Source organism: Poecile atricapillus, chromosome W (genome assembly GCF_030490865.1).
Source record: "Poecile atricapillus isolate bPoeAtr1 chromosome W, bPoeAtr1.hap1, whole genome shotgun sequence".
NCBI lineage: Eukaryota > Metazoa > Chordata > Aves > Passeriformes > Paridae > Poecile > Poecile atricapillus.
The window spans coordinates 12443460-12459953 of NC_081288.1; the positions used below are offsets into that span (position 1 = coordinate 12443460).

General features: G+C 39.4%; 1 protein-coding gene across 1 annotated transcript in view; it reads left to right on the top strand.

Moving 5' to 3' along the window:
* LOC131592224 (gamma-secretase-activating protein-like) overlaps positions 1 to 16494 on the top strand; it is a 45256-nt gene that overhangs the window by 21180 nt on the left and 7582 nt on the right. The window contains exons 15-25 of the mRNA XM_058863609.1: positions 357 to 449; positions 1722 to 1939; positions 2234 to 2303; positions 2937 to 3019; positions 3638 to 3691; positions 7577 to 7702; positions 8128 to 8183; positions 8592 to 8623; positions 10182 to 10243; positions 11760 to 11855; positions 16272 to 16342. Coding sequence (XP_058719592.1) covers positions 357 to 449; positions 1722 to 1939; positions 2234 to 2303; positions 2937 to 3019; positions 3638 to 3691; positions 7577 to 7702; positions 8128 to 8183; positions 8592 to 8623; positions 10182 to 10243; positions 11760 to 11855; positions 16272 to 16342 — 961 coding nt within the window. The remainder of the gene's footprint in view (positions 1 to 356; positions 450 to 1721; positions 1940 to 2233; positions 2304 to 2936; positions 3020 to 3637; positions 3692 to 7576; positions 7703 to 8127; positions 8184 to 8591; positions 8624 to 10181; positions 10244 to 11759; positions 11856 to 16271; positions 16343 to 16494) is intronic.

Consider the following 16494-nt stretch of genomic DNA (forward strand, 5'->3'; position numbering starts at 1 on the left):
TTTCTTGAGTTTAGGTAGCAGTGTTATTTTGCTGCTTTTCCTCTGCTTGCCTTTTGTATTTGGCATTTGATATTGCAATGCCTCACTATTAGTAAGCGGCTTCTTCTGAAATTGCCTCCGAATGGCTGAGTTCTTGAGTATTTCAAGTTTCTTGAATCCTCTCCTGGAAACCCAAATGTACTGCTAGTGTTTCCTGTGTTAATACAACAGTAGCTTTTAATTAACACCTTTTATATTTCCTAGATATAATCAATTCCTCACAGAGAAGTGGGCCAAGTTGAGAATCATTTGAAAGAGCCTCTTAAAGCAAATAAGTGATGAAGTGCTAAATTGACCACTGTTGTTTCTTTAAATAGACTATTACGTGGCTGCTTATTTGCCTGGCCAGTTCCTGCACCTCCTGAACGTTCAACATCCTGACCTGCTGTGCTATAGTTTATTTCTGACAGGTATAGTAAGACTGCTTTAAGTACTTTCATTGTTGTTGTGGAAACTTGTTCATACCTCTTTACATGAAAGTTGTATTTCTCAATGTTTCCTTATTGCACAGTGTTCTGACAAAGGAAGGATACTGAAAAAATAAGAATTAAATTTTTGCTACTTTCCATTTCAGAAAGAGAAGTTGAACTAGCATTTCATACTTTATGTATTTCATACTTCTTGCTTGTTATGAAATGGAAGAAGACCTTTCACTGAATTTGAAATTTTCTTCTTTGGTTTCACAGTTTCCCTTCCCCCAATTTTGCCCAGGGTTCTTGGTACTCCAGTGTTTTCAAATTTCACATGAGATGTAAATTTGATTTTACATTTCCTTCCTCCAATTGAGTTGCTCTAAATGTGTGTGTTTGGAGGGTGTGGGGAAAGGAAATCTGTGTTTCCTTCACCTGATCAGGCTGATGCAATTTAATTTAGTCTCATCTGAGATGCGTGTTACTTCATTTCCAACAAACACATCTTGTGGGAAGTGGTTTATTTTTGGAAGTGGGGTACCTTTGTTTGAAAACAGAAATCTGTTGTTCTGATTGGGTGAAGGAGACATAAATTGTGGAAACTGGTGCAGGGGCACCATCACAGGAAGATAATACCTGTTTTGTACGTGTAATGAAATACTGTCCTGCTAAAAATGAGTGGAAAGCATCACTGCTGGATGGTTGGCCTGATTTCTCTGATGCAAAGGGTCTGAAATATAGTACCTGTATGGTACCATGGTGGTGAACACTAGCATAAATAAAATGGTTTTGGTCTGATGCTTCAGTGAATAATGATAGAGCAGAACCTTCTTGTTCTGGCCATTGGGATTGATGGCAAGAGATCCACCAATAGAAGTTTGTATCATGATTCTGCATGTGAGCAGTTCTGACCTGCACAAGCTAATAGGTGCTAATTCTAGTGTTGAACTTGTGCTACTGTCCTTGTGCTCTGCTGTGTTCCATCACATATACTCTTATTTGCCTTGGAGCAGCATTGTGAGCTTCAAATGTCTATACCTTCTCTTTGTTAGCAATAGGGAAGGAGAGAACTGAGTATGGTCTGTGCTCCTTTTCTGCTTTCTTTATTGAACCACCACCATTCCTACTCCTCTTCAGCATAACACCAGGGCAGGTAGTGCAAGAAGCAGACTCTTTCTTACTGCTGGAGGCCTAGGAGTCTTAAGAAAAAGACTGGTAGCAGGCAGATTTTATGTTCTTACTCCTTTTTTTTCTCAAACCAATGTTCTTCAGGTGAGGATGCAAGAATTGACACACTACAAAACTGTTCCATCCGGTCCCCATGGGTGTCAACAGTCCTGGCCTGTGATGCAGGAAGTCTGTACAATGTGAGCATCAGTGACAGTGCCTTGCTGCAGTTCCTACAGAAGAGCAAACGAGACTGTGAGAGATTGGCAGCTGTGCATTGTGCCCTGCTCTACTTCCAACACACAGAAGACTTGGAAATTCAGGTGGGAAAAGAACCTGCTCTAAATTTTTTTTCTGGTGACTCATGTCTTATACAAAGCAGGAGCAGGGCATGAATGGTATTAGCCAATGAGAAGTCCCTATTCACCTGGCAGCACCAAGAGGCTCCTCAGCTGGGCTGCCCTAAACCCCTTTATGGGTCTAGGCTGTCCTGAAAACATTTGTATCAATCACTACTCCAGGCAAAATGTTACTACCAAAACCAAATTTTCTGTGCTCTCTTACAACACTTGCTTAAACAGAGAGGTGTGACAAGGTCCCTGTTCTCATTCTGACAGATTATTCGATGGATTTCTGAGAACCTGTCAACATGTCATTCTTTTGACCCCATTCAAGAATTTATCATTGGTAAGTATTTCTTTTCCTGCATACTGAGTTTTCCTGCATACTCCAGTTGACACTGAAGGAGAGTCCATGGCAGTACAAACTGACTCTTATTTCTGAACTTTTTGGTTATGATTTGTGTTAACTAACCTGCATTTTGTGGCATTAAGAGACAGTATCAGTAGTTTAGAAGATACATAGACATCTCAAAATCAGATTGGCAGTAAAACTTTTCAAATGCATTCTTCTGTCTAGTGGAGCAAATGGATTTATAATTTTAGGTCTCTGGAGATTGGTTCCTCAGCTCTATTATCCTCTAGCTCTAGCCCAAAACATTTTTTTCAAAAGGATTTGGCTTATCATGATACTCTTCTAATAGCTGGTTTCTCAGTCTAGCCAGTGCGGAGTCTTTGTACAAAGGACCCCTGCAGTGCTGAGCTGTAGCCAAACAGCTGACCTAGCCCTGCAGCCATCTGGACTTCTCTTCCTCCTTTTGTGCACAGAATGGGACCAGTTCCACTATGGAGGAAGCTGTTTCAGAGACAGCAGCAGGATTTGTCCCTAAAAAAGTGTCAGATAAGAAACAGTGAAGCCTACTCTTGTTAACTGATAGTTTGTACAATCTTGCCCTTATAAATCTTTTTTCATTGCATTCAGCCTCCCTGTACTGCAGAATGTGTCCAGAAATTCAGAACCTGGATAAACTCCTGCCCTACACATCACTGCATGACTGGATTGGGGTAAGATAACAGCTGGTACTTTAATTAATAACTAGAGGGTCTGTTTTTTTATCCCTTAGTACAGCCTATAGCTTGTGTGTCCTACCTTTCCATAGATATGCTCCAAACTGATACTTTTATGCCTGTGCTTTATGCCTGTTTTAGTTTTCAGAGTCTTACTCTTTTTGGTGTTTTCCATGAGTCAAATTTTTTGTCAACAAATAAAAGCATTTGCAAAACCAAGAACAGTTATTATAATTAAATGGATGGTTAAATATCTCAGTTTTCATAATGAAGTATTAATTTATTCCTTATGATATGAGGTTTATAGAGTAAAGAATACATTTAACCAGCAAAATCATGCAGTTATTTCCAGGACAAACAGATTCAGTAGAGTTAAGATTTACAAGTATGATTGCAGAAGTAAAATAACTTCAAGCAAGACTTTACAGTTAGAGCAAATAGTGTCTTAATTTCTCTGCTGTGACCTTGTTCTAGTATGTTGTTTTTTTACAAATAAGGGTACAGTTTTGGCTACCTAGCTAGTTTCACAGAGGAAATGGGTGATGGAGATTCATTTAGATGCCCCATGTTCTATGCTAAATTATAAGACTATAAATAATTTGTCTTTATTTATAGGTTGTCCCTGGAGTAATATGTGCCACAGACATTATTTCTCTACCTGTTTTGGAGGTAAGTTCCAGTATAAAACCATAATTGTATTTGCAGATTAGTAGCTGCTTTTTTTTTGGTGGGTTGGATGTACTAAATATTAATGCAGCAGCGTCCCCACAGCCCTATCCAAAAATAGATGTGAACAGAAAATTGCCCTGTTGGAAATGATTTATGCATTTACTAAAATATCAGTTAATCAGACTCAAAAATGGTTGGGTTTTTTTCCCTTGCTGAAGACACCTCTATTCAGCAGGGAGGATTATCCATGAATTAGTTCTTGTTAATCAGATTGATACCACTTTGCTGTATGACTTTGGTAGCTGAAGGCAGAGGTGTTATAACAGACAAGTAGGGTTTTATTTAATATATATTATTACATATTTATATATAATAACAGATTATTCTATATTCTATATTATATAATATAGAATATAATAGTATATATTATTATATATTTATTTATAATATATAAATATATAATATATATGTTATTTATATATTTTTATATATATCTACACATGCCTACTTTGAGGGCTACTTCATTATGCTGCCATTGGTGTGGATGGTTTGTGACCCTCTCACTTTGTTTTGTCCAGAGCATCCTGTGATTGCACTTAGGTCAGGGCTTTGACTACTAAATCTAGGCAAATTCCTGCACAGCCTGGAAAGGGCAGTGGATGTATGGGGAGAGGACAGGCTGTTTGGGTAGGAAATTGTACTTTCCGTTGAAAACAACATGAGTGATTCTTCCCAACTTCCCATTCCACTCTCTCAGCTCCAGTTTAGAGAAATTCTTGAAATTTTCCTAAGCACTCCCCTACAAAATCTGAAAGAGAATTTTAATAAGCAGTTTGTTGTGGAGAGCTAACGGAAAGAATGAGGAGTTTAGACACACCAGCAACAGATAGGATTAGATTCTGGACATGTGACAATGTTGTTCCATGTAGCTCTTTAAAGATGTACTTATAATTAGTCATAAAGCATCAGTGTTCACAAAACCTGTTAAAAATCAGTGAAATTGCCCTCTGCCCTTTCACTCTGCAGCAGTGCATCATGGCTGTGCTGCACAGATTCATGGGGTTACTGTCAAGAACTGGGCTTTGCATGCTTTGCTTGGAAAGGCTGCCCTGAGAACTGGGACAGCTGGGAAAATCAGATCTTGAGAAAATTTGTGTGCAGATAGTCCCTGTAATTCACGAAGGTTAAAGTTAGTGGGACTTTAGTTTGTCTGAGATTGAACCTCAAGCCCCTGGGGTGCATGCCTTTAGCAGCTATACTTCCTGATTGTAGAACTCATTTCCTATTTCTGTCTGAAACCTAAACAGATTGAAAAGGTCAGAGTTGAGCTAAAGACAAATATTTCCTGCTACTTTTGACAGCAAATTGCTCTGACTCTTGCATGAGGACAAAGATGCTAATGCACAGGGTAAGCTTTAATGCTCTGGCTGTTTTGTACCACACCAGTGTCACAAACCCCCCACAGCTTAAGTGGTCAGTTGGTGTTTCAGTTGGTGCATATTGTTGGCATCCGACCCTGGTGACAGATCTGGTTCTACAAGTAGTATTTCTGTTGCAGAGATTTTATGGCATTTCAGAGAATTGTTAATTGTTACTTTGAGAACCTTTTTGGAGTTCTCAATCTCATGAGTTGTGGAGAGCTTTTGGGAGGGATATGTCCATATTCACATTAAAAAAAATTGTGCTCTTTGGGTATCAGGTGTTTTTATTACTACATTCCTGTTCATCAAGATGAACTGAGAAAGGGGGAACAGTTAGTCTAATTGTCCAAAAGCTCTACATAAGGTTTGCAATTAATAAGTCTAATTTTTCCCCCCTTTTTAAGCACGAACCAAACTTGCAGGGCTGCAAATAAGTTCAATCAGAAAGGGAAAAGGCAGGAGGAAAAAGAGAAATAAAGGAAATAGGAGGAGGTCCAGGGAAGAGTGAAAATATATAGTGCAAAAAGTTGTCAGAGCACCAGGAGAGAGTTTCTCCCTTGTGCTGTTCTGAACCCCTGGGGTGCAGAGTGATGTTTTACAACGCTCTCTGAATGCCAGCACTGCTGGGGAGACACAGCACTACAGTCCAGAGAAATGTGGACCTCCTGAAGGCAATTGTCACCCCACATCTTTTCCAAGGGGTGTAGCAGAGAGCTCTCTTATCTTCAGTTGAAAACCCACTACTTAACAAAGGCTTCATGGGAGCTTTTCATGATTGTGAACTGGTAAGGCCTTGCTTTGACTTCTGGTAATACAATGTCTTTTAGGTGTCATACTTAGGTGTTAACTCTTGACTCTCTAGAAATGTCACCCAAATAAACACCTAAGATGAAGAAGCCTTCTCTATCTACTCCTTGCCCTGATGATCCTCAAGAAATAATAGATTTAATTGAAAAAATCCTTTAAACTTTTGACTTTTTAATGAGATCTAATACAATGTGTCTTTTTGGGATTAAAAGCAGACAACACTCAAGTCTACCACTTCCTGTTAGAGATTTCATACAGGAAAGAAAATTGCTGTCTTGCTTCCCTCAGCCACATATCCAAGTCCAGTGTGGTCTAAACACAGTTTTGCAGTGGTAGTGCTGTTGCATGGATTGGTCACTAGATGATACCCTTATGCTGTATTTAATATGTCTCTGGTTTCATACTGGTAACATTTAGGCAACATTCTGCAGTAGTAGGTCAGAGATATCACGAGTTAAGTCCAACAGAGTGAACATATGGTACCATATGTGCTCTTAGTTTGCAGCTGCTAAATATAACTAATATGAAGTAAAACCCAAGATTTATTTTCTCTGCTGCAGCTACAATAATAAAGTGACAATAGGCACTGGCAGCAAGAGGAAAGTGGCTGGCAGGATTGAGTCTTTGAAATTTATTTTCCTTGACAAATTATAGTTTATAGTAGGAAGTGGTTTCTTCCTTTTGAGGTTTTATTTTAAGGTTATTGTTATTGTAGGATAGTTGAGAAGAGAGAGCAAAATCCAGTATGTCAGTGCAAGTTTATTGTGTGCAGTAAGTTATTTTAGTGCAAGAATATTGTGTGCTTAAAGCTCTCTTTATTCAAATGTTGTTACTATAATGTCTGTGTTGAGGGATAATATCAAGAGGGGCAAGAACAGCTCATACCATCTCTTGTTTTTTAAAACTGTCGAAAAGAATCGCCTTAATCTCATCTCTTCCTCAGCAAGGATTGTGTCTTGGCCCCCTTATAAACAGCAGCTTCAAACTTTTATACCCAGTCCAAGAACTAGCTCAGGAAACCGGTGTGGTTTTGTTTAGATTTTGTTCCTCCTGTCTGTTCACAGCTGAGTTTAAGTTAATTTTAGCATTAGAGTCAAATGCTTTAGAATTGCTATGGAAATTTCTGGATTTTGTTTATTTTGTGGGATGAAGCACTGTTGAGGTTGGTTAATGGATGTTTGCAGTCAAAGTATTAATGCAGCTTGAAAATAGTGGCATCCTCCAGCTATCGTGGCCATGGTGGTATTCCTCTGTTTGGAGCTACTAGAAACCTGAAATGGGATTTATTTGACCAAGCATAAACATTTCCATTTAAGTTAATAGCCTAAGGCTCTTTTTACAGTCAGAGGAAATCTAGACAATAAGTCCAGTGTACTGTGCTGCAGTTCTTCCCATCTCAAACATGTAAATAGGTCAGATGAATTGTGACCCAGAAATATTTGTTTCTTTCCAGGCACCAAATCTTGACTCAAGTCAAGTAAGTGCTACCACTGTCATTCCACCAAGAGAAATTAGTTTTGGTGCTTTGGTTTAACTTCTTTCACTTAGATTGCTTTTACATTAACCACATGTCTTTGCAGTCACTTAGTGGGAGGGTGATGAGGTATTTCTTCAAGAGGGCAGCCTGTATTCATACTTTCTCTGCAACACTCTGTAGTTCCAAAACTCCAAAGGCTTCTGGGAGAAACTCAACTCAAACTTGGAGAGTGTGAAGTATGCAGAGCCACACTTGCACTACCACAGTAACGCTCTCAGGAGGGAATGGCGAAACCTTTCAGAAGAGGTGAGTGAGAGGTACTGGAACTGAAACACTGGAACTGTCCAGAGCTGCCTCTGAAATGGGTGTTATAAAGTTAAGCATGGACGAGTTGGCTTTTTTATTTTGAAGATAAATAAATGGAAATCTGATTAACAGAAGTGCAGAGACTTGCAGTCATTTCACCTAAGGTGATTGCCTGTAAGTTTTGTTCTCTTAAAATAATGCAAGAAATTAAAGAAAAGCAGAGCTTGCACTGTATTGTCACAAAGTTTACATGTCTGTGAGTGCCTGTGAGCATGGGCACTTGGAAGATGGTATGAGGCCCCACTGTGTTTTATTTCCATTCAAAGAGAAAACCAAATTCATTTTTCATCTTCATTCTGTCAAGGAGTACTTTATTTGGTCTTCTGTTTTGTTCATTTCGGGATTTTTGTTTGTTTACAAACCAGAGAGAGGAGAGAAGAGCCACAGCATATTTGAGGAATATTTTTGAAAATGCCAAAAAGTACGTGCTGGTTTCTATTATATTTACCCCTTCTTATTTTGCACAGGTATGTTGGAGGATTTAATATGCCATTTAATTAGTTGATTATGTATCTGGTTAGATATTTTTAAAGAAGATTATCCTGGTGAAAATCAGTTATTGGAATCCTTGTAATCACTACAGCATGAGCAGAAATACAGGCCTCCAGTGCTAGGGAATTTATGGTAGATGTGAAGTTATTCTCAGGCAACCTAGACAGAATATTTTTAATGATATCTAGTATTTTTACTACATTTAGTCACATGTACTGTTCTCAGATTTCTTTAGCTGTCTTTGAAAGATCAAAGGCTCATTTGAGTTTTTAATGATGTTGTGAAAGCCTTTAGAGTATTGCATATGAAACACACTGATTTTTGTTTCAAACCCCAGGGTGCTTTCTCATCTGGACACTTGGGACTCTGGTAAGTAAAACCTTTCTTGATGTAGGCCTTAGCTGTAAGACTTAGGTTTATTAGAAAATTTCCATCCAGCTGTTGTTTGCTAAAAATCAGTTGCTATGTGTTTTCAGCACAGAGGAGTTTGAGGATTTAAGATGAGAAGAAACCTTTCATGTACTAACTAGGAAATGCTTGAAAAAAAAAGTCCCTAGTTCATATTGGATCTAACAACATAAGCAGTAAAATTCGGTCTGCTAAAGGATATCTTCTTCAGGATTTTTCTTGTGGAGCAGAATATCAATGACACCATGTTACTGTTGAGTCTTGTTCACAGCCTTTGCAACATCAGAACTTAGGACTGGTGCAGGAGATTAGGACTGGTGAAAAAACACAGTGCAGGTGTAACAAATTTCCTTCGGCCAGAAACACTTGATATTTTTTAATGCTCAGTTTCTCTGTCAAAAATAAGTAAAGCTGCATTTAGTGGTGTATTACATTCCTGCTGTTCACACATCAGTGCCTTCTATGTGCCCTGTCACTGTGTGCTGTGACATGATGCTGATCTAAGTGCTGCTTGGCCATTTATTACCAAGAATTTTCAGGGTACTCATTTCCAGCCCCTAACAGCAATTATCCGTGTCACTGCTCATTATTGCAATGCGCTCTCACTTTGAGAGACTTTGTATCAACTTTGTGAACCTCAGCTTCATGTTTTCAAAGGTGCTTATTGCTAAAGAAGTCCAATGTTTAGCTGTTACTAGATAATTTCTAAATAGCTGCCAACCAGTAATAAGCATCAATGTAGTGTTTCCCTGTAGATTAGTCCTGGAGTACCTTAAAATCCAGCAGTGCAGGTCTTTGTGCTGCTAGGTGGTGGTGTAAACCACCATTTAAAGGTGAAAAAAAACCCAACATTTAAAGGTGAACAAAAATAGGTGAATTTTTTTTAAGAGTTCAGCACTTGGTTCCATTAAATCTTGAGTTGGTTTTATCTATATCATGAAATAGAAGATTGGTTTTCTTCCTTGTTTTAGTAGACAGGAAGCACTGATTAGGAAATACATGTTATTTACTTCAGTACACACTGTAATCTCCTTCTGTTTAGTTAGAGAGGTTGTGTTCTTTTCATAGTGGTCTTCAAATCTCAGTAACAGAAACAGCCAGACCATGGGAAGGAGTCAGTGGGAGGTGATTCCCTGGACTATTTACTTTCTGTCTAGTGATTTCCTTGGAAAACCCATGCAGTGGCTAGGGTTTGTTTGTAAATGACAAGATCTAAGTAGCACATTAGCATTGTCTTACCAGAAGGTTCTCTCTGCCTCTTTGCTCTCTTGAGTCACCACACTGTAATAACTCTTAAATATCAAAAAGAAGAAGTGGATGGCAGATAAAGGGTTATTTTCCATTTTTCACTTCTCTTATCCAGTCCATGGTTCTTCAGTGTCTTTGTTCTGTAGCTGAGCAGATCAAACCACAGCTTCTGTTTACTTGTCTGTTCCTAAGTACTTTTGAATCTGTCTGGATTCTTGTGATATTTCTGTAGTGCCATGTCCCTGAATGATTGTTGCTCTGTTTGTTTCAGAGGCGAGACTGGTACCTCTGTTTGAAGAGGAGGATTATCAGCAGCAGTTGCTCATGGGACTGGTATGTGCCTTTGTCAGTGTGCACTAGAGGACGCACAGGCTCCACAGATGTGTGGAGTGACCTTCCAAGCTCCAGTGCTGATTGGAAGCTCACTCAGAGTAGCTATGGGGGCAAACATGGCATTTCCTATGTTTTAGAGTTCATCATCATATTATTATTTTAGCAGATTACTTTAAGGCATAGGGGAAAAACGGGAATAGAAAGTTGATTTGTCAAAATGCTTTTTCCCAGTGTAACTTTGGCTAGGAATTGGGAGGTCATCTTATTCTGTCAGTTATTTTTGGACTACTTTATGCCTTTAAAACATACATAAGTGAATTCCTGCCCCCCCAGCTTCTTTCAATTCGATGAGCAGAGATCATCTTGCTCCTCAATTGAACACCTTGTTTTACTGTTTCCTTTTCCTTCTATCTCACTTCTAAGACTGTTGGGGCAATTCTGAGGTCCCTTCTCCTTTTGCACTCTTTTTGCCAGTGATCTCCCTAAAGGATCTACCATCTGTATGCTTCTGGGCAATAACTCCTGTCTCAAATCTCTACCTGTCCTCCCTCTGTCTGAATACACGTCTTGTCTCTTGTTCTTTTACTTTTAATATCAACTAACTCTTTAGCATACACTAGAAGGTCTCAGCATTGAGGAGCAGATCAACACTGTCCTGTTTGTTCACATCTGAGGCAAGTTTTCCTTCTTTCCTTCATCTTCCTGTCTCCAAGTTTTGCCTTTCATTCTCTGAAGCTTCTCTACATTCCTTCCCCTCCCTTTATTCAGACAGATCCAAAAAGCAGGTCACTTTGTCTATGCCTTCCTCATACCTGTATTTCTGTCTTAACACCCTGAGATTAATCTACATATAAGTTCCTTGAAACAGATTTTTATTTACTGCAGTCTTACTTTGAGCTTCTTAGTAATTCTCAGAAAAGAGCCAGTATGGACTTGAGTTGCAATCTGAAGCTACATGAGGTCAGCAATTATTTCAGAAAGGAGAGAGTAGGGAGTGGCATGGACTGTATGTTAACAAACACCCAACTTTAATGACTTCACAATTAATGTTTAACCTGAAATTGCCATTAATCACTGGTTTTCAGGTTCTTGGCAACTACCACAAATTGTACTTATGGTAGTTTTCTCCATCATAAAATCTCTCAGGTTCATTCATTTGTAATAAGTACTTATATTCTTAGGATTCAGTGTTCATATTTAAATCTTTCTTTCATCCTGTTCCCTTGGCTTTACACAGAGAGATGTGAGAACTGTAAGCTTTTTCTTTTCAGTATCATTGAAAGTTGAACTTCGTATTAATTTTGCTAAATTTGCACCAAGTAACCATTTTGAATATTCACATCTGCTGCTGAGTTTAGCAAGATTGTATAGTAGCTTGGGATCTCACTCTGAACTGGAGTTTTGGGGAAATGTTTTGTTGAGCCATTGCCTATTGATCAGGCCCTGCACCTGCTGCAGCTTTTGTGTCTCTTTAAAGATGCTCAACGACAACAAATTTTTGGCATTGTTTTCCTAGATGGTTGCTCAGCTGAAGGATCACCTTATGAGACATCTACAATATGTTGGAAAAAAGAAGATTGACCAAATAGTTTTGGATTATGTTGCAAACCTGGTTAGTTTGATTTCATAGTCACTATTGTGAGCTAGTGTGTATTTGTTGGTTTGTAGGTCCTTGTGTGTGTACCAGTTGTATATAGCATATATTTGGTGAGAAGAAATTTTAAGTTTTAAGATATTTAAACATATTTTTCAGCCTAATATTATATAAATTGATAAAGAAAATGAATGTTACTTAAATATTATTAAAAGAGTTGTACCAGTCACTCAGAATGCAGAAGAAATGGTTCCATTTACAGCTTGTGCAAATATGTTCTACTCCCAGAAACAAAATGAGAACTCATCCTGAAAGTTTAAAGCCGTTACATCCATTTGGTTTTCTGTAAAACACATTGCTGCAGGTCTTGAATAATGAAAGTGACACCAGGGGAAATAAAATTGAACAAAATATGTCACTACAATCTGACATGTGGGTAAATCACCACCACTCCTATCCAGTGCCTTCGGTGGGCTGTGTATGTGACAGGAGACAGTGTTGCATGAAGAGATCTTTGTAAACTACTGTGAAAATTTGCTTTCCAAATTCTTATTTTTCTGTCTTTCATCCTCTTAAGAGACCTTTAAAAAGGAAAAAAAAACAAACTACAGAAACCATAACTGTTGTGCACAGAAGTTAAGTACATGGTTTTGTCTGTCTCAAGATCATGTCCTTTAAGTGCAGAACACAGAGTCCTCAAAAGCTTGCATGGCAACTGTAAATCCTGTTCTTTGTGTCATCCCTGCCCCAGTGTTCAGTAGAAGCTCCCAACAGTGCTGTTCTCTAGGGGTGAAAACCTTGGGAATCTTCTTGGAGGCTACTGATGCCTGCATCTCCTCCAAAGTCCTGTGTGAGTCAGTTACTCTGTCAATGTCACAGTGTTCTCTGAACCACTGCAGTCCCACTGCCATTCCTGACTTTTCAAGCCTCACTTCAATAACTTCACAAGTTGTTTCACTGGGAATTTGCAGATTTTTATGTATCTCTGTAGGAAAGAAACTAAAACTAGTGGCTGATTAAATAGGGACAATACAACATGAACCAAAGCTTTGTACCTGCAAATGGTGCTAAAAAAACCCAAGTGGACCATTTATTCTCCTTTTCTTCAATTTGTAATAACAGTTTGTTCACTTTTAGTAAAAACAAGATAAAAATGTGAAAACATCTATTCAACCTTGATCTGCAAAGCTAAATTATTGTAGACTAAATCTTGCAGAACAAATCTCAGCCCTCCCCCACAAGCAAACTCTCAGGACTAATTCTCTCAAACTCAATTGACAGGCTTATTCTTAAAAAAGCTACTATAAACAAAGATAATATGCCTCTAAAAATTGTTTCTGCTTTCTGTTGGTGCATCTTAGATACTGTTTGGAAATCTTTAGAAATTATTTAATTTTTAAACTTGTGTTTTCCCTCATCCTAATTAGAAACTCTCACATCTCAAATCTATCCTAAATGTTTCAGAGTTTTTCAGGGGAATGAACTGGTTTCAGTCTTCCCACAGTTCTCTGTAGCATCAGCAGTGAATAGCAGAGTCATTGAAACTAATGAAACAGGAATAGACTTGAAATTTGTCTGTTTTCTTTCATAAAATATTTTACATTACATTCAGGATCCCAGGAGTGGCTGAGATTAGGCTCTGTGGTGTGTAGTCACCATGTAAATAACTGAAGCAGAAGTTGGAGAAGCCAAAACTTGGGAGCACTGAGAGTTTCTAATGAAACAAAGGCTGCTTGCTGTCAGAGAACTGTGTGTTCTTGTATACAGAGAAGTAACATGGAGAAGTGTGAATGACACACTTCAGTGGGAATTCCTTGTTTGCTGAGGAGTTCTGCAGGGCTGGAGCATGCCTGATTCCCAGTCCATGTGCCACCTCTCCTGCAGTGGTTGTTGTATGTCCATAGGCTCTCTCCTCTGCAATCACTTTATCTTTATTTCTCTCACTCTTTTCATTTCACTGAGGCAAGAAAGGGGAGAAATAATTTACAGAAGCAGTGTGACATTTGCTGCCCTGACAGCAAGTGGAAGGGGAGGGAGGGTGAGCAGGCAGCCCATGGCACAGGAAACTGGCAGACCTGAATGAATTGCTGAAATTTCTCTGCAAGTCACTGCAGTAGCTGCACGTTTTCCCCTGACATCTGTGGCCAGCTGTCATCTGATATAGGGCTCAGCTGCAAAGGAACAGAAGACAAGACACCATTCGGATTTGAGTTTCCCCAGGAGAAGGAGGACTGTGTCATACTAGTGCACAGGAGGGGATCTGAAAGACATCAAGACCCTGTCTCACTCCCTTTTCTCCTTTGCTCCTGGTTCTTTTCTTTGACTGCTTTGAAGTCTTTCCTGTAGAAACAGCCAAAGGAGCTGAGCACTTGTGGTTCCCAATTACTTTAGGAGAACTTCAGTTTCCTTGGCACCATTGCCTGGAACTGTAGATGTCTCAAGACAAGGTGACAGCACTGTCAGCCAACACCCTCTTGCATGTGCAGTCTTGCTGTTGGTCTTATTTTCTCTCATTAGTTTAGAGTACTCCAAGGGAAATGGCTTCATGTATGTGCCCCAAAAAAACTTCTTATTGTGTGTCTGTTACTCAGTGAAAAATGGCCTCCCCTGGTATGTGTGTGGCTCTTACTTGGCTGCCCCATGGCTAACCTCGGACAGGAAGCTGCCTATGCTCCTTCCATCAGACAGATAATGCTGCCTTTCTCATGCATGTGATCTTTGTGTTATGTTCTGAAAAAGAGATTGAGATGTGGGTAATCTTTCAGTATGTATTTTCTACAATGCCAAGGGTAGATGTTGATCTCCAAAGTGAGTTGTGCTGTTAGCGAGGGTGTCACATCACAAACATTCATGTATTTAAGATGAAAGTATGTTGTGATAACTTGGATGATTATTACTTAAGAAGTTGTTAGCTTTCTGTGCCCTGTGAAAGCTGTACAGTTTGTTGTGTTGTTAAGCAAAAAATACTTATTCTGGAGTAGCATACTCTTGAAAACCATTTGTGTTGCACAAATAATAATTGGTGATTTTGGAGCTTGTAAGAACCTTCACTTCAATACTGGTCCTTCAGATCCAGCTGCAGCTCCTGATGCAGAGGCCTTAGCTGTACCCTCTGTGCTGGCCAGAGGTGAAATTCATTCCAGCAGCAGGTGTGGTTCTTGTGACCCTTCTGTGGAAACTGGAAATCACTCATTTCCAAGAAAACTTGCTATACTCTGGAAAGAAAAAATTGGATCTTTCCACTGCATCTAGAAAGTGTGGAGATGGCAAATATTAGGTAGTTATTTTGCATCAGGCAGCTGTGCAAGCCTGGCTCAAGTCGTGGTGGATGGAAAAGGTGCTACCTTGTAGAACTTTCTGGCCAAGGTACAGAGGAACACTCAGGAACATTACTGAAAATGAATGTTCCAGTTCTGGCCTTTGCATGTGCATCTCTCCTGTGTGTTCTGTTTCTCTCTTGCTCAGAGCCTGTGATGAGTCAGACAATGGAGAGAGCAAAGCCTGTGAGGGGAAAATAGAGTAGGGAAAAAGCATTCCTGGATTCTGACCATCTGGAGGGAGGAAAAGGGTTCCTAACTTCTTGTGACTCCTCTTTGCTAAAGAGGGGTCAGACTAGTCTCCTGAGTTTCTGGGATTGATTGCTGTGCTTTGAGCGCCAGAGATAAAAGGCACAGAGGAAGCATCTCGGTTGTGTAACTGAGATGTGGAAGTAGTTACACATGACAACCAGGAGGAAGTTATTTCAACTCTTCCGTGTGTGGTTTCTCTTTCAGCTGCAGAAGCTGAGAAGGCCCAAGTGGGAACAGGGCTTGTGGCTTTGGTATATGCTGACTGTGTGTGGTGGACATCAGTTTGGGAGCACGAAGAACAACAACGTGGGCCAAGGGATTGTTTCACTTCACTGGGGACAAAAAGGAAACTCAATAGATGAGGAGAGGCATTTACTTGTCTCATTTTTCCTCCTTGCCAGGACTAGGTTTATGATTCCTCCTTCCTTCCTTTCTTGGCAAACTGAACATTCCACTGTCTTCAACGTTATCCACTCTTGCTGAACTCTTGGGACTGTTCCTTGCCAAATGCTCAGCCACTTGGACATGCTGCTTTTGCTTTCATGGCAAACAGGTCTGAGAATTTGCTGCAAGAGCTTGCTATCAGTTATCTTCAAGAAGCACAGTTAAGTGTGTTAAGTTGCTGTATGTCTTGCATGATACTTTGATAAGCTGGAAGCACTTTAAGCTGCTTGAATAGGGCAATTCTGTTACAATTCAGATTTTAATAACTTTACATTTCAAGGCCCTAGAGAAAAAAAATGAAGACTTAGTAGGAGTCCCATGAAAAGTTTTTAACATAAACTGGTGTGTGGAATGAATTAAGGCCAAGGGCCTGCTGTACACATGCTCCTGAAAACATCCAGTCTTCTCTTTTTTGTTTTAGCTGAATCTGGTGCATCGAATAATGAAAGAAGTGTGGCGGAGATACCAGCTTCATTCCTGTATCTTCTGCTTGTAAGCAAATGATTTGTTAAAGTTTTCAGCCTGCCTTTTTAATTATGGGCATAATGATTTTGGTCTTCATCGGTAGTACTCCTTTGAACAGTCAGTGCTTATGCTGCTGTCAATGTTACTGTCACTTACTCTTCCTAAGGATCCTGCTGGCC